The sequence below is a fragment of the Gymnoscopelus microlampas genome (assembly GCF_963454915.1).
Source record: "Gymnoscopelus microlampas genome assembly, chromosome: 22".
Classification (NCBI taxonomy): Eukaryota; Metazoa; Chordata; class Actinopteri; order Myctophiformes; family Myctophidae; genus Gymnoscopelus; species Gymnoscopelus microlampas.
In genome coordinates, this window is record NC_139959.1 from 31,976,757 (window position 1) to 31,993,156 (window position 16,400).

The 16,400-nt window shown below is 43.2% G+C and overlaps 1 protein-coding gene across 1 annotated transcript in view; it reads left to right on the forward strand.

Annotated features, from left to right (window-relative positions):
* The window catches only part of kbtbd2 (kelch repeat and BTB (POZ) domain containing 2), a 31,889-nt gene extending 23,107 nt beyond the window's left edge, over positions 1-8,782 (forward strand). The window contains exons 5-7 of the mRNA XM_084049042.1: positions 661-866; positions 2,002-2,329; positions 3,280-8,782. Coding sequence (XP_083905168.1) covers positions 661-866; positions 2,002-2,329; positions 3,280-3,960 — 1,215 coding nt within the window. The 3' untranslated portion in view covers positions 3,961-8,782. The remainder of the gene's footprint in view (positions 1-660; positions 867-2,001; positions 2,330-3,279) is intronic.
* The last annotated feature ends 7,618 nt before the right edge of the window (positions 8,783-16,400 follow it).

Consider the following 16,400-nt stretch of genomic DNA (forward strand, 5'->3'; position numbering starts at 1 on the left):
CGTCGCGCTGCGACGCGTTGTGAGCTTGTAGATCGGCTATTTTCAGCATGCAACCAAGTGTAAAATCAGCCATTATTTACGACACCATCAAGGCACCGCCAAAATACATTTTAGTCGACTTAATCAACTGTAGATTTAGTCTACTATAATCTTATGATATTTAGTCGACTAAAACTAGACTAACAGTAAAACATTTCAGATGACTAAAATATGACTAAAACTAAATGGAATTTGATTCAAAAGACTATGACTAAAACTGAATCAAAATGTGGTGTCAAGAGATGCAGGACTGCAATGTCAGAAATCAAACGTCATACTTTATTGTAGATCTCATCACAGCAGAGAGAGACTAGTGTCTCCCTCCACCAGCTTCCCCCAGCACCCCCCCCCCAAGACCAATGTCACATACATCTTTATACTGTCAGGAGAAGTACACAGAGGTAACAGCAAATGGTCACTCCTTACATGGGCTTTATTCTATAGTTGACTCGCACATAGTCGGCATGTTTGAAATAGGTTTGCGTGAGTCGGCTGTTTGTGAGGAGTTTGTCAGGGAGAGGAGTTTGACGAGGAAGAACGGGTGACGATTGTTGCATCTACTAATACATTGAATTAATCAATACCACGATGACCGAATATGATGAATTGTATCCATCGTAGGTGACGCAGCGCGCCTGGTTCCAGGGCCTCCCGCCCAACGACAAGTCCGTGGTGGTGCAGGGCCTCTACAAGTCCATGCCCAAGTTCTTCAAGCCCCGCCTGGGCATGACCAAAGAGGAGATGCTCATCTTCGTGGAGGCGGCGGCGGAGTCGCCCAGCGACTGCGGCCACGTCATCAGCCACGCCCACACGGTGGCATGCTACAGGTACTTGTGTTAAATATGTCGATAACTGGTTGTTTATTTTTGTTCTCTTTGTTTGATCTCCTTTACCACTCGGCAGTGGTGGAAAAAGTACTCAAATGTTTTACTTAAGTAAAAGTGTCAATAATGCGATGTAGAAGTACTCTGTTACAAGTAAAAGTCCGGAATTCTAAATTTACTTGAGTAAGAGTACAATAGTATTGGTATCAAAATGTAATTAAAGTACCAAAAGTAAAAGTACTAAAATGTTTGAAAATAGACGATCTACAAGCTCACAACACGTAGCATCGTGACGCGTTGTGAGCTTGTAGATCTGCTATTTTCAAATAGCCAGGTATAAAATAGGGCTGAAGTGATTAATGTATTTTTATGATTTAATAATTTATATCTGCAAAGTAACTAGTAACTAAAGTTTTCAAATAAAACTCCACTGCAAATTGTAGTGGAGTAGAAGTACAATATTTGCCTCTGAGATGTAGTGGAGTAGAAGTAAAAGTACAGACAATTGGAAATACTCCAGTAAAAGTAAAAGTACCTCAAAATTGAGTTAAGTACAGCACTTGAGTAAATATTACTTTACACCACTGCCCACTTGATTTAGTCATAGTCTTTTGAATAAAATTCCATTTAGTTTTAGTCATATTTTAGTCATCTGAAATGTTTTAGTTTTAGTTTAGTTTTAGTCGACTAAATATCATAAGATTATAGTCGACTAAATCTACAGTTGATTTAGTCGACTAAAATGTGTTTTGGCGGGCCTTGAATATAGGCCAATCTACAAGCTCACAACACGTCGCGCTGCGACGCGTTGTGACGCGTTGTGAGCTTGTAGATCTGCTATTTTCAGACCGCAACACCCGAGCGCAACCAAACATAAAATGACTCGTCTTTCAGTTCTACTGGATCTCTTCTCCACTCGTCCCTCACTAACATTTTAGTCTAGTTTTTATCTGTTGACAAAATTTTCAATACATTTAGTCTTAGTTTTAGTCATCGTAGCTTAGTTTTTATTTAGCTTTTATTTAGTTATCGTCAGTGAAAAAAGGTAGTCGGCGAACATTTTTCGTCATAGTTTTAGTCGACGAAATCAACACTGCTTGTGACGTTACAATAAAGCTGATTCTGATTCTCTTTACAGCCCGCAGGCCGAGAAGGTCTACAAGCTCAACAACCCGCCCGGCGACCTCCAGAAGGTCGGCACGCTGGTCACGCCCGACAACGACGTCTACATCGCCGGCGGGCAGATCCCGCTGAAGAACACGCTGGCCAACCACGGCAAGACGGGCAAGCTGCAGGCCGTGTTCCGCTCGGTGGACAGCTTCTTCTGGTTCGACGCGCAGCAGAACGCCTGGGTGCCCAAGACGCCCATGCTGTGCGCGCGCATCAAGCCCTCGCTGGTCTGCTGCGTGGGCTACATCTACGCCATCGGCGGAGACAACGTGGGCGGCGAGCTGAACAAGCGGACGGTAGGGAAATGTTAACGATTCATCTATAATCCCAGGGGTCTTCAACGTTTTCTGGCCAGGGAGGGACCCCCTAGCTGAGAGAGTGATGAAGCAGGGACCCCCTCTATATATATTTTTTTTTTAACCCATTAAGACCTGAGGCCGCTTCTAAACATTTTCAAAATCCTAAAAAATAAATCTGAAAAAAATATATAAAAAAAAAAATTACGATAAAAAAAAAATAGCAGATATACAAGCTACGAGCTTGTAGATCTGCTATTTTTGAATAGCCAAAGAAATCTAAAGTGACACAGATGCGTTCCAAGTCTTAATGGGTTAAATTAGGTCTGCTCTTTTTTTCCTCTACACCTATACCTCTTTGCCAAAAATAGCAGATCTACAAGCTCACAACGCCTCGAGCTTGTAGATCTGCTATTTTTGGCTAAAGTTCTCCTCAGAAAAGGGATGTTAGGGTTCAAGTGGTTAATGTAAAAAAAAAAAGAAAATCCTATCACACAAAGATTTGGGGGACCCCCTGTAGTAACTCTGAGGATCCCCTAGGGGTCCCGGACCCCCTGTTGAAGACCCCTGCTATAATCGATTAACTACCATTTTTGATTAAAATGATTGATTTTCAATTAATTGAAAACTTTTTTTTTTTTTGCTAGTGAAAGTTACAGGTATGGTGTGTGTGTGATATCAAATGTGAGTTTACCATAATCACAGAAATCCTTAATCATATTCCATCATATTCAAGGGCTTTTGGAGAGAAATGAGACAGACTCCATAGATAGAACACTACAGAGGGGAGGTGCAGCTGATGCTCGTTGACGCTCGTTAATGTTATATACATCAAGGCAATCATGTTTCTGCATTTTCGGTTTCGGACAAGAATTTTCCTTTTGGTCCTAAAAAAATCCCCGCTTAAATGAATCGGTTAATGAATTGTTCGGTAATTTGCATCCCTATAGGTGGAGCGCTACGACTGCGAGAAGGACGAGTGGAGCATGATGAGCCCGCTGCCCTTCGCCTGGAACTGGAGCGTGTCGGTCGCGGCGCACGACTGCATCTACGTCATGACGCACGACCTCATGTACTGCTACTTCCCGCGGGCCGACACGTGGGTGGAGATGGCCATGCGCAAGACGAGCCGCTGCTTCGCCTCGGCGGCGGTGTTCGGCGACCTCATCTTCTACATCGGCGGCCTGCACGTGGTCAGCAACTCGGGCGTGCGCCTGCCCACCAGCACCGTCGACGGCTCGTCCGTCACGGTGGAGATCTACGACGTGAACAAGAACGAGTGGCGGCCGGCGGCCAACATCCCCGCCAAGCGCTACTCGGACCCGTGCGTGCGCGCCGTGGTGCTGCTCAACTCGCTGTGCATCTTCATGCGCGAGACGCACATGAACGAGCGCGCCAAGTACGCCATCTACCAGTACGACGCGGAGCTGGACCGCTGGTACCTGATGCAGCCCGTGTCGGAGCGCGTGCTCTGGGACCTGGGCAAGGACTTCCGCTGCGCCGTGGGCAAGCTCTACCCCTCGTGTCTGGAGGAGTCGCCGTGGAAGCTGCCCACGTGCCTCTTCTCGCCCGACGGGGCGGAGGAGTTCGAGATGGTGGACGGGGAGATGGTGTCTCTGCCGCACGTATAGCTCTTATAACCCGTTAAGACCTGAAACACGATTCTACAAAATGTCTTCTAAATCCCAAAAGTATTCTGGAAAAAACTTCTGTTTCTATATCAGTGGTGCTCAAACTGCTCAAGGACCACCCAAAATTATATTTATTTGGCCGCGGACCCTCATCTCAAAATATGTTGTTCCAGGGAACCTCCCAGAAGCAAAGATTTGAGTTAACAATGTTCGCTTTAAAAAAACATATATTTAAAGGTTTGCACACGTTTTCACGATTAAAAAAAAATAGCAGATCTACTTGTATATCTGCTATTTTTTAATAGCCAAAAGTGTAAAATACTGCTTTTTTTTTTGCTCAAATCAAAAAAAATGACACAGATGCGTTCCAGGTCTTAATGGGTTAAACCTCCTCCTCGTTAACCCTCTCCACCTCCTTCCTCCTCACCGGGATGGAAGGGGTGGATGGGGGTCCGTACTGTGTTATAGCCTGGTAGAAGGGTTTCCATGTTGTGTGCATTCTTTGGAGGGGGATCTGAGGAACTCGACAAGGCTTACAGTTGGTTTCACTACAGTTGCTGCAGCCGTCGCTGTGGAGGAAAAACCCCGATGCGGCCTCCGAGACGAGCTTGGAGGGGAAAACGAACGCACCCCCCCCCCCTCCCAACCCCCAAAACAACAAAAAAAATACTAGTAATCTGAATAGGAAAAAAAAAACTCTTTGTTCTTTTCTTTTTCTTATTTTGTCAGATGTGTGACATCACATGAGATATTAGAACAGCTCTGATACATACTGTGTCTACAATGTGATAATCTAAACAACAACTGATTTTGTGGGGATGATGATGATGAAGCACTTATACTGGGAAAACACAAACCACCTTGGAATGACAATGGCAACTGTACCAATCGCCTCTCCCTCCCTCCCTCCCTCCCTCCCTCATCCATCTCTCTGTCGTCCACTGCCTCTCGCCACTGTCAGGTTCATTGTCTACTGCACCTTTCTCTCTCAATCCCTCTCTCTCCCTCCCTCTCTCTCTCTCTTCTTCTTCTTTTCCTGGAAAGTTGATTCGGTTTAACCAGTAGGGGGGGAAGGGGGGGGTCGCGTGCTGTGGAGGAACCTTAAGCGACGCGGTCTCTCAGTTAGAGTAAATTCACGGCAGACATCTTGAATACCTAATCTTCTTTTTTTCAATGAAAGAGTCACATTGCTGATTTTAGACATCTGAATCTGTTCACTCGTCGTGTGGAGCGTAACGTACCGTTTGACAAAGTCGTTTTAAAGTGCTCGCTGCCCCTGGAGCGAACTGTGAATTGTCGTGAAGCGTTGGGCCATTTTCTCTTTCCATCTGTTGACTTTACGCCGTTCACTCTTTTGAGCTTGTACATCTGCTACTTTTCTTGAAATGGGGGAACCCCCCCCCCCCCAGAATAGGGACGCCAGGGTTCAAATGGTTGATCAAAGTCTAAGATTAGAGAAGAAACTCTGTGCCTCTTCGAGCCACTGATCCATAGGCCTGCAGTATGTTATCAGACCTACCGTAATGTGAAAAAGTGACAGCTATTGAAAGTAATAACAGTAATTCACTGTCACGGGTCACGCCCTGGGGAACACCTACAGATCTCAGACTCCTGTGATGGCAGTCGTCTTATCACATCATGGACCTTCACCATGCACTCATCTTCTGTCATGTCATACAGTCTGCCAACTTGTCATGAAGCTGGTATGTGAGCAGTGGGGAAGTAGAGTTGGCATAGAGATCCCAACACAGTGGATGTCCTGAATGTAGACCTCTTTTAGTGAGATCTGGTTTCATCTCGTTGTCAAACGTAGTCTCTGGATACTCCAGAATCTCTGTAGATTCCATCCACAACTCCCATGTTGTTTTATGAACTCGGAACAGCACCTGAGGCACTTCCAATCCAGAGTTCAGTAGATTCTCCCCCAGGTCGCATCCAAACACGCTCTGCTTCTGCTTCAAATTCTGTTTGGCCTGGACTTGATGAACCTCCTTAGAAACCCCAATAACTTCCCATGCTTCTTATTCACTGATGTAGTGAGGCGGGTCCAGTAGATCCAGTCCCAGAAACTCGGAGCTGACTTGGTCCTGCAGTCTGCATCTGACTTTCCCACTGGATGCACGTTCCACATAATGTGGGAGGTCTTGAGTTAATGGGTTCCACGCATTCACTGCGGAATAACCCAACCTGAAAACCATGTTTTCCTCTCCACCAGCTATGTCTATGACATAACTATGATGTATGACTCCAAATGTGGGCACGGTTTCAGCCTGATATGAGCACTATTGACTTCCATAAAAAACAAAAGTTATGTAAAAAAAATTGGAAATGATGGAAAAAAATATTGGCACTGACCGACACTCTTACGGGAAGGCTAACCTTTGCTGTAAAAAGAGCCACATGCTCTCTTTTACTACACACGACGAGTAAACATATTTGGATGTCCAAAACTGGTACATGGCCCCTCTTAACTCTTTAAGACCGGGAACGCATCTGTGTGTCATTTTTAGATTTCTTTGGCTATTAAAAAATAGCAGATATACAAGCTCATTGCGCGTGCCGCACTATGAGCTTGTAGATCTGCTATTTTTGAAAAATCATGAAAACTTGTGCAAATATTTGATTTTTTTTTTGTTGCCCACATTTGTAACTCAAATCTTTGCTTCTGGGGGTTCCTGGAACTAAATATTTTACATATGTTCGCTTTAAAAAATATATAATCCAAGATTTTGCCACGAATTTTCACGATTTTTCAAAAATAGCAGATATACAAGCTCATATGAGCTTGCATATCTGCTGTTTTTGAATAGCCAAAGAAATCTGAAAATGACACACAGATGCGTTCCCGGTCTTAATGGGTTAAGCACCAGTGGAATGGAGTTTGGGTCATATTTTTTTTTTTTCAAGGAGCATGTGGACGGAGGAGGGGTGAAGCGGCAGCGAGGGAGAGGAGGTTCAACATGGGGGGTTTTTAGGAGGTGACTGCAGGTCCAGTCGCTTAAACCCCCCTCCCCTACTCCGTTACAGCACCTCCCCTCCCTTAACCTCTCTGTCCCACTCACTTCTCCTTCCATCCATCCACCTCCTTTCGTGCCTCCCTCCCCATCTTGAGCCCTGCCGCAGCGCAAATCCTTCAGCCTAATTTATACTCCCGGCGGTGTTGCTTTGCCAAAACGTATTCTCGCGCAGCCAGACGATCGCAGACGATAATGTCTGGGGGGGAAATCTAAATTCAATATGGGTTTAAAGGGCGAACGACTCTACGCGCGCTGCTTTGAAAACCAATCGTGATGCCGTACCAATATGAAGGACCGCCCTAGTCCACCCAAGTCTTTGCATTGGTACTGGGATGCAAGGGGGGGGGGGGGGGGGGGGGGGGGACCTGACGCGAGATGCGTCCGAAACACAAGATGCGTTTCAGATGCGTCCCACTGTCCCAGTATTGGCGAGCATGCATACTCCACTAAAAACGTGCCCGTTCCCTTTTTTTCTGCATGCCACTCGGGGGAAGCAGCCAAATAGGCGGTGAGAAAATTTGTCAGAATTGTCATCATCCATTATAATATCTAAGCTTAAAATAGATTTTTCTAGGCCCAGTCATTAGACGCGTTCTTGATCCACCACTGCTGTTATGCTGCTGCTGTTTTTTTGTTCGTTTTTTTCGGAATGGTTTCCACCCACTTTTTAGCCCATCCATTGTATTTTGACGTCACCAGATGTGTCCGTAGGCGGAGATCGATCTCTGATCGTCTGGCTAACCGAGACCAGCCAAAACGGTTGCTACGCGCCGTTAGCCTGTTGGATCGGTTTGTTTTGGCAAGCGACACAGTCGTAACCACAGAGTATAAAGTAAGCTACAGTGTTCCTTTAACAGTGTCAAAAGTATAGAAGGGTCCATTTGTACACTCTCTAAGAGTTAAGGGTCCATTCTCCGTTAATATGAACATTGAGGACATTGCTGTAGTCTACACAGGTCTTCCACACGTCTGTCAGTTTACACACTTCATTCCATATCACCAGCATCATAATGGCTTTGTTTTGATTTTTGCCAGCTCTCCTCCTTTTGCTCTATGCCCCCAATCTCTGTCTTTTTCTCTTCTTTTCCGCTCATCTTTTTGTTCTTTGTCTCTGCAAGAACGCAACACAACCACAACTCCACTGTCAATTACAAATACCATAGTTTTGTTTTTTTCTTTTCCTTTTTTTTTTGTTGAGGGGGTGGGGGGCGCTCATGCATTTTTATTTCCAAGCTGCTGAGATACATATATAAATATAAAATATATATATTTTTCATATGTTGAAAAGACAACTGTTCTAGTGTGAGGGCGGGGGGATAACAGGTCTATTTTTTAGTAGTGTCTTTTTCCCCCTCTTTTTTTTTTATCTAATACCTGACATTACTGTAGTGTGACTGTGTGTAGAAATCATTCTCTTTCCTGTCAGATTTCAACTTATTTTTCTTTACTTTTTTTTTTGAGTGTTTTTTTTTTTTTTTTTTTTTTTTTGATGAATCTTTGCTGCTGATTGGGTCTTGAGAGGAGAGAGGGCTGGCCCAGAGCTTGTTGCTATGGAAATCGTCCCGGCAACCACTAGCAGTCGTGGAGTGGGTGGGTTTGGTGGGTGGGTGGTAGGAGGAGGGGTCTTCCTCCAACCTTTAAAAGAACAAAAAACTAAAACGAAAAAAGAAAAAAAAAAACACATGAGCACAGGTGCTTCATGAGTAAACTTTACTAGCATGTTTGGCTGCATCATATTCCTTTGGCACTGTATTTTGAATGAACGTTAATTTATTAAAAAAAACATACCAAAAACGTTCCTGAAACTGACTCCTGTTGTTTTTTTTTTGGTGCTGATGCAAAATGGTTTGGAAATGGTGCTGCTGTAAATGCTCAGATATTCAAATAGTATAATTTCTACAAGCTCACAATGTGTCGATGTAGTTTGTAGATGGGCTATTTTCACTTGTACTTGGTTAAAACAAACTCTTTTGTTCATCCTTTGAAACCCAGCCTCCATATTTTGGGGGGACCATTAGCCAAAAATAGATCTACATGACGTGTTGGGAGTTTGTATGGAATATTGTTGGCGATGTGGATGGGAATAAATGGTCCAAGTACAGTTCCAACTCGGGCTAATGTACAATTCTCTAGAGGGTTTAAGTGGTTGAAGTTAAAGCTCTATATTCTGATGGAGTAATCTTTGCTATGTGTTTGAGTAACAGACGTGTCCCTGTATCTCCAGCTCTCTAATATAATGCATTTTCAGGTGGGTTACACATTTCATCCAGTCAGGAGAAAAGGAAGAAATCCCACAAATTTTATCAGCTTGTGTTCCAGCGCCACTTACAAATTCAATTGTTTAGCCTGTATAATGTATGAGTTCTCTCAGTCCTGTTTGGGCAAAATTAGGTCCAGACCTGAAAATGCAAATTCTGTTTAGCTACTATAGAAAGAACCAAAATGTACTTAAAAGTAAAAATACTAATTATGCAGAAGGTCCCATTTAATTTGTTTTGTTTACAAAGGTTTTCCAAATTTGCCAAGATATTTCAAAAATGCAACACGTTGTGAGCTTATCAGCTATTTTCGAATAGCCTTAGTATAACATAGGCCTTGATTGATAAATTATGTTTTGTAATAATATAAATGTGCCAAGTAGCAACTAAAGCTTTCAAATAATTGTTTTGGGAGTACAAAGTACTATGCCTATGAGATGTAGTGGACTAGAAGTATAAAGTATTGAAAAATGGAAATACTCAAAGTAAAACAAATACCTGAACAGAACTTGATCAGTTTACATGAGAAAGAATACCTGGAACTGTTATGCCCTCTACAATAATCACTCCATGATCATGTGCTTATTGTGTGTTTATTCCAGAGCTATAGCCTATTATATAGTCTTTAGTCGCCCCACCTAACCGATGTGTTGGCATGGCAACATATTCAGGGCGAATAAGATTGATTCAGTCAATTATTTTCCTAAAAAAAGTATGCTGCCAAAGTATAGGCAACACCCTTCTCCAGTTTCAAATTTTTATATTTAATTAAAGAGTGGCGGAAATTATTTTTTTGTACAAGCTCTCAACGTTTTGTAGAAAGAAAAGTCACAATAATATAGAAAGTAAATAAGAAACATAAGGGAAACAACAATGTCAATAAAATTGGCCTACCGGTTCATGGTCAAATAAAATGAGGCAGAAATAGGCCTCTGCCCGTTGTCTTACAATTGTACAGTCAAGTTATCAAAGAGGTCATTGCAGTGACACTGGATTTCAATGTAACAATCAATACTGCCTTTGGACAGTATTGTTCCTCCAGTATTGACCATAGTTCCTCAGTTTTCATCGATCCTCTCTCCACCGTTCCAGGTGGCCTAATGCGCACACAAATGCACCATATATGCTACTGTACAATTTATTATATTTAGTTTAACCCGAGTTGAATTGTTAGCCTACATATAGGGGGAAATATGTGCCTCACAAAATCAGTGGTGTAAAGTAACTAAGTACATTTACTCTAGTACTGTACACATGTTTTACTTTATTCAGTATGCCTATTTCCAATTTTCAATACTTTTACTTCTACTCCACTACATTCCAGAGGCAAATATTGTGCTTTTTACTCCACTACAATTATTTGACAGCTTTATTTATTAGTTACTTTGCAGATTTAGATTATTATTACAAAACATACATTAACCACTTCAGCCCTATATACATTTTGGCCATTTGAAAATAGCAGATCTACAAGCTCACAATGCCTCCTCATGCAGGCATTGTGAGCTTGTAGATCTGCTATTTTCAAAAGATTTTTTATACATTTGAAAACTTGTGAAATGGTACACTTTCTACCTTTGGTACTTTAAGTATATTTTTATACTAATACTGTTATACTTTTACCCAAGTAAATTCTGAATTCCCGACTTTTACTTGTAATAGAGTACTTCTACACAGCAGTATTGATACTTTTACTTAAGTAAAAAAAATGGGAGTACTTATTCCATCACTGCCCAGATTGTCTTCCTCCTGCAAAGGCGAAAGGATGCCCTCTGGCGAACAAAACTAGGAAACGTCAAGTGTTGACGCTGTGGGCAAACAAACCCATCATTGATTAATTGACCTGCGGGTCACACAGGTGTTACACATTATCATTGATGGGCGTTCAGGTAGACTGGCGTTTCCAACCAAATCAAACCAAAGCATACAAAGAATTGTCCTTGTTTATTTAGATACTGACATGGGAACGTAATTTTCAGTGTTTGAGGTAGCTATTGCTTCTCATTCTGTGATGTTGTTTTAAGAACCCACTACAGCCTATAAACTCGAGAAAGTTTCATCACGCACTTGTGAGAAGATGGACGGTAATGGTTACTTAAGTTTCCCCATTGCAGATTTGTTTTTTAGCAGATTAATGTTCAATCAATGTAGGCATATTAAGCTACTCAGCTAGTGTTCTGTTACTCATTTATTTATTACATAGTCCATCGATTATTCAGGACTTTAACAACCTAAAAACTCTAAAACCAACACTCATTGTCCAGCCTAGTGTTGGTTTTACAAAGTTTTAGGTTTTTAACATCGAATGTTAGTCCTGACTCAACATAACTAACCTGTATTCAACACTGGTTTATTCCAAACATCAGGCTGCTTCATGTTTTCTATAATAGCATTAATATCTTGCTGATATACATACACTGCATGGTTCCTTTAAGACCTAATTAATAAGGCTGCCATTGACTAATAATAACCCAAGAATTGTATCAATAATATGTTGGGTGATTTAAATGACAAATCTGTAAGTTTGCCAAGTGCAATAATGTAAAAGCATTCCTTTAAATCTCATACTTAGAAATATGGTATGCTGATTATGTTTCATTTAATTAACTCTGTATAGCAAGTGGGAAAAGCAAAAAAAAAACTGAGTAATTGACTTAAGTCAACTAACACCAAACCGATTCATTTTCTATGAGGGGGAAGCCCTACAATTGGCTATTTTCCTGTACTTGTAACAGTTAAGCGTATGTGTGTGTGTGTGTGTGTGTGTGTGTGTTTTAAATATACTATACAGTATAGTTTGTTCTATAGTTTTTTTTATAAAGATCATGTGAAGATATTTTGCAAACCACCATGGTTGGTGTTGATTAGTGACACCACATGGTTTACATTGACAGAGGAAGACCAGCATGGAAATGCTTAATGTTGTTATGTAAAGTTGTTTTGGGTCAGAATAATGGCTCTGACAAGATAAAGATTCCTCTCTATAGAAAACTAAGGAATGGTAAGGGCCACCATGAGCCCAGTTCGCTTAGATAACGGTGGCTTTATGTTGAGTACTGAAGTGCATGCTCGGTTGTTACAAGTAGGGAGATTGAAGTAACTGTGGACAGATTAATGCAGTGAATGTCGGCTAGCCTGGATTAATGCAGACTTCGGGGCTGCAGCCAGGGGGCCACGAACACCTGGGGGAAAAAAAGACCAGACAATTGCAATTGTAATGGTGCTGAAATGGGGGGGCCTGCTGAAATGGTGCTAAATCTGTGCTGGAGCACCCCCCATAAACTAACTTGTTGCACACTGTGTAGATCAACCACACTCGGCTGGGAACGGACAGCAACGGCATCCCAGACCTTTCTTCTACGTTCAGCCACAGTCTCAGCCATACGTACCCTACCAGCAGTGGCAAATGCCGCAAATGCCACACAACCCCTATCTCTATGGACTGCCTGGAGGTAGGTCTACTGCTGCTGTTGAGAATACTTACAAACATTGGCAGGCTCTCGTCTCTCACTTCGAAACACTACAAGCCACCTCACTGGACCAGAACGCCAGATATATTGTGTGGATAACTTGTTTATCCTGGGTTCAGTACTATTTTTCTTTATCCCCCTTTCTTTCTTTTCTTTTTCTTTCTTCTTCCTTTCCTTATTATTTTTTTCTTTTCCCCCCTTGTTGTCCTTTTTCTGTACAAATGTGTGTACAAATGGAACCAAATGGACCCGTAAGGGTCCATTTGGTTCCATTTGTACACTCTCAGAGTTATGGGGGTCGTGGAAACCACTGTTCTACACTAAATGGAACAGAGCCTTCATTAGTATCATTGGTAACACCTGTGAAGGAAGTGATAATATGGCTGCTGTGCATAGAGCCTATTGTACGTGCTGTGTCTATGCAAAGCTTTGGAATCAAAATGTATAAAAAAGAGAACAGCAGTTTAGTCAGTGGGTATCTTATGTGATGGAGAATTATAAGTCGTAGAACAAGTCTGAAGGCCATACAGGGCAATGGTTCTATGGCGAAGACATGGAAATCTGACACCGATTCAGGATTGTTGTTGTTGAAGACAAATTGTTTGGTTGTTGTTCCTTAACGTTGCAGCATCAACCATGAACAAATAACAATAATAAAGAGTATAGCAGCAATAGTAAGAAATAAAGTATGTATGTACGTAACATTTACCATATTGTGTCTTGACAGCACTGGCAAGTCTTTCCCAGTCTATGTAAAACAAACGCATTTTACAGTATTTTGTTTAAGATTTTGTGTCCTCCTCCCAATAGAGCGCTATAATTCAGGTTAAAATTGCATGTTAAAAGGACCTCATTATTAATTTCCACCCTTTTGTCTCATGTAGGTTATAACCTTGGACGTCCATACGTACCCCCGTACCAATACATGCAGTACCCGGGGTTTGTTCTCCCGCAAGGCCAAATGCATCCGATGGACTACAGACGGATGTTTGAGCCTCGTTTTCACCTGCCTCCGGGCGGCGATATTCCGTTTCGCCACCAACAACATTATCAACATCAATATCCCCCCCAGTCTCATGTGCACCGCGAGATGGCCTGCTCCGAGGTTCAAACCGATCCCAGTGATGCCATCGCCAAACTAATCGAATGCCTGGGGAAGCTTGGGACTGGAGAGCTGGCTGCCGAGAGGGACGGACGCGAGAAGGAGCTCGACTCGGGTGTGGCATCCCAGTCCTCTGGAATCTTCTCCCCAGAAGAGGAGAAGAGGAGCAAAGAGCAGGACGGTGCCCTACATGGATCCCCCTGTGGTGCCAGAGATGGCAGCGATTTGCAGTCTCCGACCGGGATGTTAAGTGACTCCACCGCAGCGGTCTATGACGGAGAGTCGAGCCGAAGAAGCCTGGAGGATCTCGGCCATCGGGGCTGCTGGTCCGTGGGCTCTGAAGAGGACATGCCCCTCGATAGCTCATCTGTCCACGAGGAGCGCCATGATGCACTGCAAACGGCAGTCGACGACAATGAAGTGTTTCAACTACGTGACGCTCCTGAGAAGCTGTACCCCTCTGCATCACTGCCGGAAAACCCCAAAGCAGAAGTCTTGGACAAGCAGTCGGACGAGTCGGACATCTGCAGGCGTGACGCTGATGATCTCTTGAAATGGCTCGTAGACACTTCTACTCAGCCACTGCTCTCTCGCTCTTCCTCTGAACAGCAGACTTGCAAAGGCGTGACTACATGTACCAACGACAAGTTCTCAAACGCAGAAGGTCGCACAGGCTCTCCAGATGAAGTGGACGATGAATTAAGCAACCAAATCCTCAAGCTGCCCTTTGAAAAGGCCCTGACGAGCGGAGCGCTGCAGGATGACAATCCGGTGCTTTGCGGAGGACCACCGAAGTCCGTCACGTCGGGCCGCCTCTCTTCTCCAGTGTCCCCGTACTACTACCCCTACCTGCGCACGCCCTCCACCCACGGGCGGATGAGCGTCCTCAGCCCGTCCCTGGACGAGCTCTCCTCCAGGGACGAGATGTTCTCCACCGACCTCGAAGACCTGGATCTTTTCCCAAAGCACGTGTATCCGAGCAGGATGCTTATGGAAGTCACCGACAGGTCCCCCCATGTAGGCCACCTGTCGCAATTATTACATAATCATCTAATCGCAATTATTTGAGATAATCGCAATTCTTTTGCATAATCGTTTTCCATGTTAAAAATCGTTCATATTTTAAAAAATAGCAGACATAGCTGATCTACAAGCTTACAAAGTGACGCGGTGCAAGTTTGTAGATCAGCTTTTTCCACTATTCTTAATAGTTTAAAATGATTTATTATGTCAATAATCTGCCCTGTGCAATTTGTGATCACGAAGCCTAAAAGGCAAACAGAAAGGTTTTTATGCATAATTATATGTTCCAATGTTCAATGCTAAAAACACAATTACGTAGTTAATCGCAATTATTTGTGTGACAATTAATCGTCAACTTCAATTTGTAATCGTGACAGCCCTACCCCCATGTCGTTAAGGGAGCTGGGGACGCGAGGCCGGCGTGTTCCAAAAAGTTCCTGTGCGCCTGCTGCGGTACGAGCATAGCAAAGGGGACGCCCAGGGGCAAAGCCCTCAGCCCGAAGTCATACGAAGACGAAGCCGCCGACTCGGACGAAGAATGCCGATTGGACAGAAGCTGCGAGCGCCCGTCCAGAGTGTTTGTGAGGAAGCACGCCGTGCCGAGGAAGGCCCATTCTCTCTCTCAGCGACAGGCATCATCACAGCATCATTCCTGTACGAGAAGCCAGTGCCAAGAGTCCTCAAACACGGTGAACCAGCAGGGGCGGTCAGACCTCTGTGGGGGAGAGACGGCTGAAGACATCGATGAGGTCACTGACGGTGGTCCGCAGTGTAGAACCTGCCAAGGTAAGTCTTTTTGGTGGCGATGGCAAAGAAAACGAGCGCTCCTTTTTCAATCTGACTGATTTTCCAATCGTACTGTACGATGCCGCATATCCAGCTGGTACAGTATGTGCAGTGTTGATTTTGACAGTACATTTTGATTTAGTTTTAGTCTTTTGAATAAAATTCCATTTAGTTTAAGTCATATTCTAGTCATCTGAAAAGTTTTAGTCTAGTTTTAGTCGACTAAATATCATAAGATTTTAGTCGACTAAATCTATACAGTTCATTTTGTCGACTAAAGTATATTGGCGGGGCCGTGATGGCGTGGTAATGCCTGATTCTACACTTGGTTGCATGTTGAAAATAGCAGATCTACAAGCTCACAACGCGTCGCAGCGCGACGCGTGAGCTTGTAGATCTGCTATTTTCAGAGCGCAACACAACACAAAATGACTTGTCTTTTAGTTCTACTGGATCTCTTCTCCACTAGTTTTTTGTACAAAATTGTCACTATATTTAGTTTTAGTCATCATAGCTTAGTTTTTATTTAGTTTTCTTCAGTGAAAAAAGGTACTCGACGAACATTTTGTCAGTTTTAGTCGACGAAATCAACACTATTGTGAGCTTGTAGATCTGCTATTTTCCATCAGTGTTAGCCACTTAAGACATACCCATAACAGGGATGCTAGATTTTACGTGATTACATCAGTCTACTGGACAACTACTATGCTTTACCAAACGCGGTGAAGGTCAGGTGAAGCCTTTGTTCTCTCTATTAGATAGACCTTGCAGAGACCATGTGGCC